General features: G+C 36.0%; 1 protein-coding gene across 1 annotated transcript; it reads left to right on the top strand.

Moving 5' to 3' along the window:
* Nucleotides 1–4,646: 4,646 nt before the first annotated feature.
* LOC147076859 (uncharacterized) lies at nucleotides 4,647–9,127 on the top strand. The gene is made up of 3 exons (XM_085941378.1): nucleotides 4,647–4,883; nucleotides 5,814–5,951; nucleotides 7,162–9,127. The coding sequence occupies exons 1-3, from the start codon at nucleotides 4,722–4,724 to the stop codon at nucleotides 8,188–8,190; spliced, it is 1,329 nt and encodes a 442-aa protein (XP_085797504.1). The 5' UTR covers nucleotides 4,647–4,721; the 3' UTR covers nucleotides 8,191–9,127.
* The last annotated feature ends 1,709 nt before the right edge of the window (nucleotides 9,128–10,836 follow it).

Genomic DNA, 10,836 nt, shown 5'->3' with positions numbered 1-10,836 from the left:
TGTTCCTTATTTCAAACTTTACCGTCTGGAAACCTTCTTAATAAATAAACAGTCTTTATTTTAAAGTCATCCTTTTTACGATTACTTAATAAACTAACATGATAGACCATTTCAAACATTTTAACAACTTCAAAGTCAAATTACTCAAAACTAGTATTCTCCAGTTAGTGTGTTCTGCCAGAACAGAGACGATATGATAGTTTAGAATTGTTCCGTTGTTAGGCAGCGAATTTATTATTGTCGGCCATTTGCAATTCCTTACGTAAACAAACTATTAAACGTCATAGTGGTAGTTGTTACTTTAAAAATAAAAACAACGATAAATAATTATATAATTTAGTAAAATAAGTTAAAGTGTATAGAAATAAACCAACGTCGTTCCAATAAGCGGTTCTTTATCTTGAGTGTGTAATTTAACGAGATTATTAAGAGCTAGTCAAAGAATCTAGTTTATCACAAGTTTTGTTTTTGTTTTGTTACGCCAAAGAAGTATAACTTCTAACGCGCATACATAAGTACACACACGATTTTTTTTTGATGTATTAAATTAATGTGTGATGTGTGAGTGTGTGATTAATATTAATAAGATAGAAATGTGAAAGCCATCATAGATTAAGGTTTTGAATATTTTGTGTATTGCTTCACAATGGACAGGCCATAAAATGCAAGAATTACAAATACGTGTTTGTTGCCTAACACAATTATTCCACTTTTCTTACATCTACCTACTTGATTAAAACCAAATGTTTACTGTTTGACGCTTGCGTTTTGATGGTGCTGATTTACAGTAGCGAATCATGGTATCTTACGAAAGCTTAGAGAAACTGTATATGTACTGATTTTCGAGATCTGATGCCTTCGACAATGAGATAAGAGGGTGTTTTGTCAAAACTCCAAGATTTGTTCGGCTGTGTTCGGCGATGGCTCAGAAGAGTCAACATGGCCCACATTTTCTTCAAGACGACTAGATTCTGGCGTTTCACCGGAAGGTAGCTAAATACTGTCATCAGGGTGTATACGGTGAATAGGGTGAGTTACTGTACGCTGGCAAGACCTGGGAAGGCGCAAGAAGATGACGAGCTCTTAGCAGACACGGGTTTAGAGAAAGAACATTTTTTATATACCTACACATATTTATACCTGTCACGCTCTACTCTGGATTATGTCCATAATATTTATTTATTTAAGAAACCAAAACATTGTGGACATAACAAATCTAAATTCAAGACGTGCACAACATGAGATTTACATTATAACAAATATTACCCTCACAAGAGAGAAGAAGAGAATAATAAAAAAAAGAAAACATACAAAATACATAGCATGTCTGTGAAAATGTCTACGTCTTTGGGGAGCGCATTGACTAGTCTTGCACTCCTCGCTAATGGTCCCTGATAGGCTTGACACAAGGAAACGGTTCCGATCCAGAATAAATCATGGCTGCAACAAAATAGGTAATTAACAGGCGCATGTAAATTCAGATTCACTAGGACACCAGCATTGGAAACCATCCCTCGCGATAACAGGCAAAAGTGTTTCAAGAGGAGAAGAGACCTACGAGATTCTACAGAGTGAAAAGTAAGCATGCCTTGTAGAAAGGCAGTCGGAAAATAATCATTTGACGAATTATCGAAAGGAAAATATTTATATGTCTTAAAATAAAGACATCGAAGAAATTTCTTCTGTACGCGTTCTAAAATAAGCTTATAGAAAACCATATAAGGACACCAGATAATCGACCTATATTCAAGAATGCTATGCACTAATGAGACGTAGAGTATACTACGTAAGACATTTGGATTCGTGAATGGTTTGGATTGTCGCATAATGAATCCTAGAAGCTTACTCGCACGTAGAGCTGTAGAAGTTATATGCGAGTGAACAGATAATGAAGAATCAAAAATTATCCCGAATAAAAAGATCTTTCGCCTCAGATTGACTCTTTAATGTAGGTACTTTTTGACATAATATAATTATATTTAATCAGGGTTCTTGACCTAGAAAAAGTAATACAGAAACATTTATTTTGTCAGTATTAAATTCTAATTTATTCTTTATTGGCCAACTTTCAAGTGAACAGAGATTTCGCTGTAATATGCAACAGTCCAACTCATTGCGAAATATATTATGTAAGATGGAAGATAATGGTTTTATTAAACTGACAATAAAAATTATACTATACCCATTCAATATACAATTTATTTCTACAAACAGCAAAACCACTTGTATCAATTCAAAATATTTTTCATTCAATTATCATTTTTACTATAAATTGATTCATAAATCAAATCATTCATACGATATACAAATTATTCATCAATCAACTCGTTCAATACCTACTCGGTATTGATTCATTCTAACAATTAATTCATTCCATAATTATTGCAAATTCATGTCAAAGTTTTATCTATTCTGTTAATGCATTCTTCAATTTTGAGATTTTCAAAGTGCGAGAGTGTCCTGTTGTAAGTAATTTTTTTATTTGTCACCTGTCTGTCAAATTGGTCGCATGGATTATACTTATGGTAACCGAGTTGTTAGAGCAGCTGTCGGATAAATCCATGATTTTGTATGTTTGAATCTGCAGTTGGATAAAAAAATACATGCTGTTTTTTAATGTAGGTATTTCATTCAGAGGCGAGCGGCTAATAACCATTCGTTATAAAAAGGATATTAATATTATAACCTCCACTTTGTAGGGGCTCATATACAACGCTTGAAAGAATGAACATGGTTATTCAATTTTCATTACTGCTTCATCTTATCAGACTAAAGCGTCGAAATGCAGAACAATCACAGTATCATGCCGATTTCCTCTATATTTAGTATAATTTCCCATGTGAAACCTGAAGTACGAAGATTGATTATGTAGAACCCCTTGAGACGGTCGGCAACAGTGATGGAATCCATGCAGCTGTGTCACTAGAGTACGAAGTGTCGCGCTGAAAGTCATATTCTGAAGTGCTTTGAAGTGTTTCTACCAATGTACTGGTAAACTAAAGCTTATAAGTTTTGGTAAGGTACCATGTCGTCTCACTTCCACACAGAAGTACAGGTATCACGCACATATGCGTTGAACTAGTAACATTTCACAGAATATGTACATGCATTGATCTCCACACGACTGAATGCCCATGTTTTTTGTTATCATCATAGGTGATGGATTTTGTAATGCGCAAGACGGTTAGCTTCAGAAGTTCAATATACATTAACTCATTTAGTGCTAACACTGCGACTGGCGCGTTTGGAGTACTTGGCCATTAGATATAATTAACGTGTTATTTAAATGTGGTAATTAAAAGTTCAGCAGTGACTGTGTTAACGGCAGAAAGATAAGATTTTGTCATTATGTTGACTGGTAGCTCAAAATAATAACAAAAGCACTCGCCTGGAAAATGAAAGATGCATGGTACAAATCCTACTTGTTCTACTTTCTTTTCTAGGGTTTTTTCTAACAAGTATGTTATCTAAAACTTTTAAAGAAAGATACCTGTAGGTAATTATTATTATGGATAAAATGTTTAACTATGTTCCTAAGTTGTTGATGATGCCAACAATCTTCTTTCTCAACAATCCAGCTAGAACGATCCTTCACTTCATCTTGTAGCTTTAGTTATTATTGTTAATTCACTCGCTTTCTTGATGGTGTCGCTCCATCTGGAAGACGCACGCCCTCGCAACTTCATCCCTTCAACTCCACCAGAGATTACTCAACTCTCCAGGTTGCTCGGATCTTTTCCTACCACTTGAACGAAAAAAATAGAAACACAGGAGATGAAAATTTTAAACTGGCTACGTACTCAGAATGTAAAAAAAAGTCTTCAAAAAGAACAATACTGTAATATTTATAAATAACCAAAGAATTTGGATTATAAATAAGAGTCTTATCAGTACGTTATTAATTCTGTCATGACATTTGAAATTATTAAGCAAGAGCATGAAGCGTTATTAAGTTGGTAAACTCAACAAATATTAACATCGCTCAGTTGGCATTATGATTTTCATACTCAAGCAATGGCGGGCATTTTTTATATTCATTATTATTACTCACTCAAATGCAATAGGTACTTAGGTAGGTAATAATTTTGTAAACGGTTTTACAAAAATTTTACTTGATTTTTCAATTAGATAGGTTCCTATTTAATAATGCTGAAGTGTATACCTAGTAATAGAATTGGTTGCTTATTTAGGTATTGTGATGAATTGTCTTTTTATACGGCCTGCAGTAGTGTGAAGTTATTTGTAAATGAACCTGCAATGAGTAGGTAGTCACTTGTAGCTAACTCAATCAGTGCAGCACTCGAAATGGAAAATTTTACAAACCGGAGCGCTCGTTTATTTTCTGAAAATATTAACATACCTAGAATCTAGTTTTGTGTTTTATAAAAATAAATGTGTTCGATTTTTTGTTATATGGCCATTCTAGCTCAAACGGTAAATATATTTTTTCGACGAGACGGAACGACACTGTTGTAGATTTTACGACCCGGAACTGCGCTCCGGTCCTTTCGAGCCCTGAATTAGTGAATCTTATTTTCGCTTCAAGAAGGTTTTTTTTAAATTTGGAAATAACTTATTCATAGCATTGATTAAATTGGGTAAAAAATATAAATATATGGCAACATCGTGTGTAACAAAACAAAATAACTTTTGTCTATGATAAATAAATGTCAAATAGCTGAAACGTCAACCACTTCTGCTATATAGACTGAAACGTTTAAATGGACATCAAAATAGAGCTGGAAGAAGATGCAAATGGTGTTGCAAGACAGCCGGCGTCTCCCAGCTGGCCTGACGTGCCGATAGAGCATCCAGAGAGTCTAGCAAAGGACAAAGTTGACATAAAGGAAGAAGTCAATGACAGCCCTAATGAAGTCTCTGGAGTTAGTCTTATGATAATAATTTCTATTAGGGCCCTATGCATAGTCGTACTATAATAATGTAAATAAATGGGGTTATGCGTTATCCATACGACGTATTTTAATACAATAAATGGTCTAATCTAAGAGTAATACATACTACTAGAGAGAGGATATTCATCAGTTATATGCGTATTAATTTGTATATATAAATTAATAAAGACATGATTAAAAGCAGAACCTTAATTATCCGGAATAATTAGGTTAAAAGTACTTACTTCAGATAATGACATAAATGTTCGGACAGTCGAAAAAAATAGCCCGTTTTATGTCTTTTTTTATTGCATTTAAAAAAAAATCGCGTTTAATACCTACTATTTTTTAAAGCTCATGGGATTGTTTTTATAATCATAAACTGATCAACTGATGAATCCACAGAACAAGTTAATAAATATAATTCCGATATGCTATAACCCAATACATTACATTTTGACGCAGGGGTTTGAATGTGTGAGTGTCCCACGAAAATGAATCACACATTATATACGTTCAATAGTGTGTGTTGCAACCATCAATACACCAATATTGAATGAGCGCCAGTGTATAAAACGAGAGCAGTTTTCAGAACGAAACACGTGTTCTGTTTATCCCATATTCTTCCACACTCAAGATCGATTCCCTGAATGGGTCAGGTTTGATTTTTTTGCTGCGATCGTAGAGACGTTCTTACAATCGAAAATCGTACATAGCCCACTTTCAGTTTGGGCAAACCCGATATAAAATCTCCAACAAGTAAAGCATAACGCGTTTATTTACATAAGTATCACTATGCATAATGCCCTTAGCCAAAGGGCCACATGCTCAGTCATACGAGTGTATGTACCTATTGTAGAAACGAATTATATATTCACGATATTTAAGCAGATGTAATAATATTTATACTTTATCTGAAAGGATCCTGTCGCGGTCTCAAAAAACATAAAGTCTCAAGGATACTTCCATGGTGATACAGAAGTCACCGCCCAAGAGACGATTCCTATAGAATTTCACTTTGGGGAATGCTCCTATTCCAAGACTAGGACTATGAAAATGGTAATTATTATTTATTAATTTGTAGACGATCTAGAGATAATGTTGCATTGTGAACAGCAGATATTGAAAGTCTATAACCAGTGGCGGCTCGTCCATATGCACTGCGGAACTGCAGCACCCCCAAGCAAATTGAGAAAAATGTAATATTATAATATACATAAATTGCACCGATACATCCAATAATTATCATATACCGCGGTCCTAATAGAAAGTGTCGCATCACATGATTTTGTGCAGTACCATTTTAGATGGAATATGCTCGAGTGGGCGAAGGAAGGGCTCGCAGCTAGAAGCTTGGTCTGGTACTGCCACTCCGGCAGTATTTCGTGTTGCATCCGTGCGGATGCAGCGGCTCTGAGCACGCGCGCGACAGCTGTCGAAAGCAACGTAAAGGTGATAGACCCTTTTTCAAGGAAAAAGATAGACGAATCAATTTTATAATGAAATAAAAATACATAATACACCTAATGTTTAATTTTAATAATCTTGATGTTGATAGTATAATATAATCCAATTAAACATTTATTTTTATTTTTAATCAACCGCAGCACCCCCAGATATAATATCCACGAGTCACCACTGGTTATAACTAACATGTAAAAGTGGGTTGACACTCGACTCCGTTGGGCAGGTCGTGTCTCAAGGATGGAAATACCCCACATTATTTTAATAGATCGTTAAGGAATTTTAGTTGAAGTCGTTGGACTGTTTGGTTTGACTCTGGATTACATCAGTAAATTATCTGGTGACTGAGCTCATTGAGCCATCCAACCTATCCGCCACAAAAGACAATTTTGCTGCGGTACAATTTGCAGCGTCATACTGCGAACTTTTGACATTTATTCTTAACCCCCACTCTTCTCGGTCCCTAATTCCCTAATTCATCGCTGTCATGTATACGCATCGAACTTTATGAGTTCGTCTGCTGTATGACAGCATTTGTCCAGCGATTGTCTACCTGCCGAGAGACATGTCCAGTCCATTGCCATTTAAACTGCTTAGTGATCTACGTCATTTCGTGCACTCTTGTTTTTTTTCTTTATCGATTTGTTTATTTTATGGTCTTTCCGTGTTATGGCCAATATGCACCGTTCCATGCCACGTTGCGCTACTTAATTGTAATAATTTGATTTGGGTATTATAGTCTAAATTCTTTATGTAAATCATTATTACTATTTTTTTATGAATACATTTTTGTTTTTGTTTATAGAATCATTCTCCGATAGATATTGGTAGAAGAACCAACGAAACACAAATGGTAATTGAGAATTATGATGAATGGATGGGAGGCAGTGTTTCCCGACATAAGGACACTATTCCGTCATTTAATGAGATTAATATACACGTAAAAGACGTTAAAAAGGAAGATACAAGTATTCAGCAGGAAGTTCGTATACATTTGGAAAGAATGAAATTTTTTAAAAACAATTTTATTTGTAGTATTTGCCATGATATTGTCTCGACGCGTGCGTGTTTAAGACAGCACAGATTAATCATCCATAACGAAAAAGTGATCACACCCAGAATGATCAAAAAAGTGACCACATCTAGAATTATCGAAAAGCGCCACATATGCCCCGACTGTCCGTACAAATCAGCGAAGTCGTTCGACCTCAAACGGCACCGTTTGACCCACACGGGCGAGAAACCTTATTCCTGTGACGTCTGCCCTTACAAGTCAACGACTTCCAGCGATCTGACAATACATAAACGGACACACACGGGCGTCAAACCGTACGCTTGTGACGTGTGCCCGCGTACTTGTAACACCAAAAGCCATTTAAGAAAACACAAACAAATTCACACCGGAGAAAAGCCACATACGTGCGATATTTGCAATTTGAAATATACGACTTTCTCTGATCTTAGAATACATCTTATGATTCACACTGGCGAAAAACCACACCACTGTCCGATGTGTACATTCAGGTGTCGAAAGCCTGGCGATTTGAAGGTTCACATTAGAAGCCATACTGGTGAAAAACCTTTCTCTTGCGATATATGCGAATTTAAATGCTCTTCTGGTGGCGGTCTAAGAATGCATAAAAAGATCCATAGTGGCATTAAACCGAATCAATGCGATTTATGCCCGTACAAATCTGTGCTATCTGGTGATCTAAAGAGACACAGAATGACACACACGGGGGAAAAACCGTTTACATGTGATTTTTGTATATACAAATCGATAACAGCTGGCGATCTTAGGAAACATCACAAGACTCATCATATGGGAGAATAGTTATGCTATTTAGACACGAATCGTTTACCTACGACTGACCTTAAATATGTAAGTCACTGGCTGATCGAAGTCAGACATACAATATTTTGTCAGTGGATGCTTCATGATTGACTAATAAATAAAATGTGAAATTAATTCCAGTCAGTGTTCTTTATGAACGATCTGAAAACATAAGTGAGTCAGTCAGACGCCGTTGTGGACGGAGATATGGAAATGCCTCATACGGTGAAGATTACAAGAAAGTACGTTCTTCATGATTCGATGACTTTATAACCACTCAGATTAAAAGAAAAATTGGGAAGACGCCTCATCTTTATGAGTCGCAAGGAATTTAAATCGTTTTGATTCGTCTCATAATTGTAGGAGAAGATAGAGTAGGAAGAAAGATATTCTCTTGGCTACGTAACCCTCCGTAAGTGACTTAATGTCCAAGGCATCGGGGATCTGATACGACTGGCCCGGGATAAAGAAGTGTACTGCACGCCGGCCGCCAAGCTTCGATAGAAGACGGCACCAGAAGATATGTGTGGGCACCATGGCCCTACATCCTGAAGCGGACCTCCAGGCCGGGATCTTTGGCAGCCCCTCGATTTATTGCTAGGATTAAAGGTGGTGTGATAGTTTACAGTAGCGTTTTCTAAATGGTGTTCCAGTTAAAATTAATTGTATTTAGTGTATTTTATCACGTTTTATTAGCTTGTATACTTGTTTTTCCAGTACACATTTTTTCTTGTGTGTCCAGTCCTAGCAACTAAATTAATAATATATACGTGCGTTACTATGGAAATCAATATGACATGTCAAAATGACATTTCGGTATTCTATACCTATTTATTCAGTATTTCTATCAAGTACAAAAAAAGTATTTATTAATACATAGAATTGTCAAGTTTATATGATTCAACAGAGAATATAAAAACGTGCTATATAAAAAGTTCTTTTTATCTTGTAATTATCTAACGATTTTTTTGTATTTATAATAAATCCATTTGGAGTGGTCCAGTACTCGAGTCGACATATAATAATCAAAAAAGCATTGCAAAACCACGTGTTTAAAAATGTTAAAACCTTTTAAGTGAAACAGCACTGCAAGCGACTTTTTTCTCTATTAGAGTGAATTTGTGAAGTGTGTTTATCTCACGGTAAAGTAAAAGAGTGACTCGTGACACACATGACCGAATCAGTCAGAGCGAATAATAAAATGTAATTATTGATTCAGACCACCGCCATCTTTAGATTAATAAAGCCTGAGCATAACTTTTTGCACAAGCAACGAGTGGTCTCTTGCAAGCAGAGTTTGGTATTCTGTAATGACTGAAGAGTATATATATGTTATTAGTTATTGTCGTTTAGAATCGACTGTCACATTGATAAACGTCCTAGTGTATTATGATATTATTGTACACAGAAGAAGTTTACTTACGTTGATCCACACTTCCAATTATTAATAACATAGAACCACTAAATCAGATGATCTCCAAGGTCTCCAAGATACATTAAAATAATCTGAAAGAAATCTGAAACTAAGAATACTCCGACAAGTGAACACGACAGACGCGTCAGTTTGAGCACTCTATAGACAATGACAGGTCATCCATAGAGAACGGGAGGGGCGGAAAGGTAGGACCAGGTCGTGAAATGTATCGGCTTTCCTCTTCAGTTGGCAATGTTCAGACCCATTGTCACAATAATTAAGCGACTTGGCTACTGTGGTTTCATGCTCTAATTCAGTGTATCTGAAACTGTTGTGTGAATTATTTGAATTGATCGAATTAACCGTACTATACTTTTAGTACGTCTACTAGCTACGTACGATAATTTTAAATTTCCGTACTATAATTTTATTTATATGTCTAATAAGATCGGATGGCTCAATGAGCTCAGTCACCAGATAATTTACTGATGTAATAGTCCAAAGTCAAACCAAACAGTCCAACGACTTCAACTAAAGTTCCTTAACGATCTATTAAAAGAATCTGGGGTATTTCCATCCTTGAGACACGACCTGCCCAACGGAGTCAAGTGTCAACCCACTTTTACATGTTCGTTATAACCAGTGGTGGCTCGTAGATATTATTATATGGGGTGCTGCGGTTGATTAAAAATAAAAATAAATATTTATTTGGATTATATTATACTTACTATTAACATCAAGATTATTAAAATTAAACATTATATTTATTTCATTGTAAAATTGATTAGTCTGTCTTTTTTTCTTGAAAAAGGGTCTATCACCTTTTCGTTGCTCTCGACAGCTGTCGCGTGCGTGCTCAGAGCCGCTGCATCCGTACGGACGTAACACGAAATACGGACGGAGTGGCAGGACCAAGCTTCTAGCCCCGCTCCCCGCGCCCCTTCTTCGCCCACTCGAGCATATTCCATCGAAAATGGTACTGCACAAAATCATGAGATGCGACACTTTCTATTAGTATGAGATTTGACCTATAGAAAGCATTACCTCTTCCTACTTTGACCACGTCTGTCGCATATTATAAGCGTAAATTGTACTTACTAAAATAATTTGGGAGTCCATGACTTAGCGTCAAATAATATGGATGGATGTATGTTTGGGTTGTAACAGCCTCCTTACGAGGGTCCCACGAAATAGCTTCCTGCGTCTTAGAATATCTCAAATTTGAAGTAGTT

This window comes from Rhyacophila brunnea, unplaced genomic scaffold (assembly GCF_057557595.1).
Source record: "Rhyacophila brunnea isolate RB1 unplaced genomic scaffold, BYU_Rbru_1.0 scaffold_13, whole genome shotgun sequence".
NCBI classification, from domain to species: Eukaryota; Metazoa; Arthropoda; class Insecta; order Trichoptera; family Rhyacophilidae; genus Rhyacophila; species Rhyacophila brunnea.
This window is presented reverse-complemented; position numbering and strand designations above follow the sequence as displayed.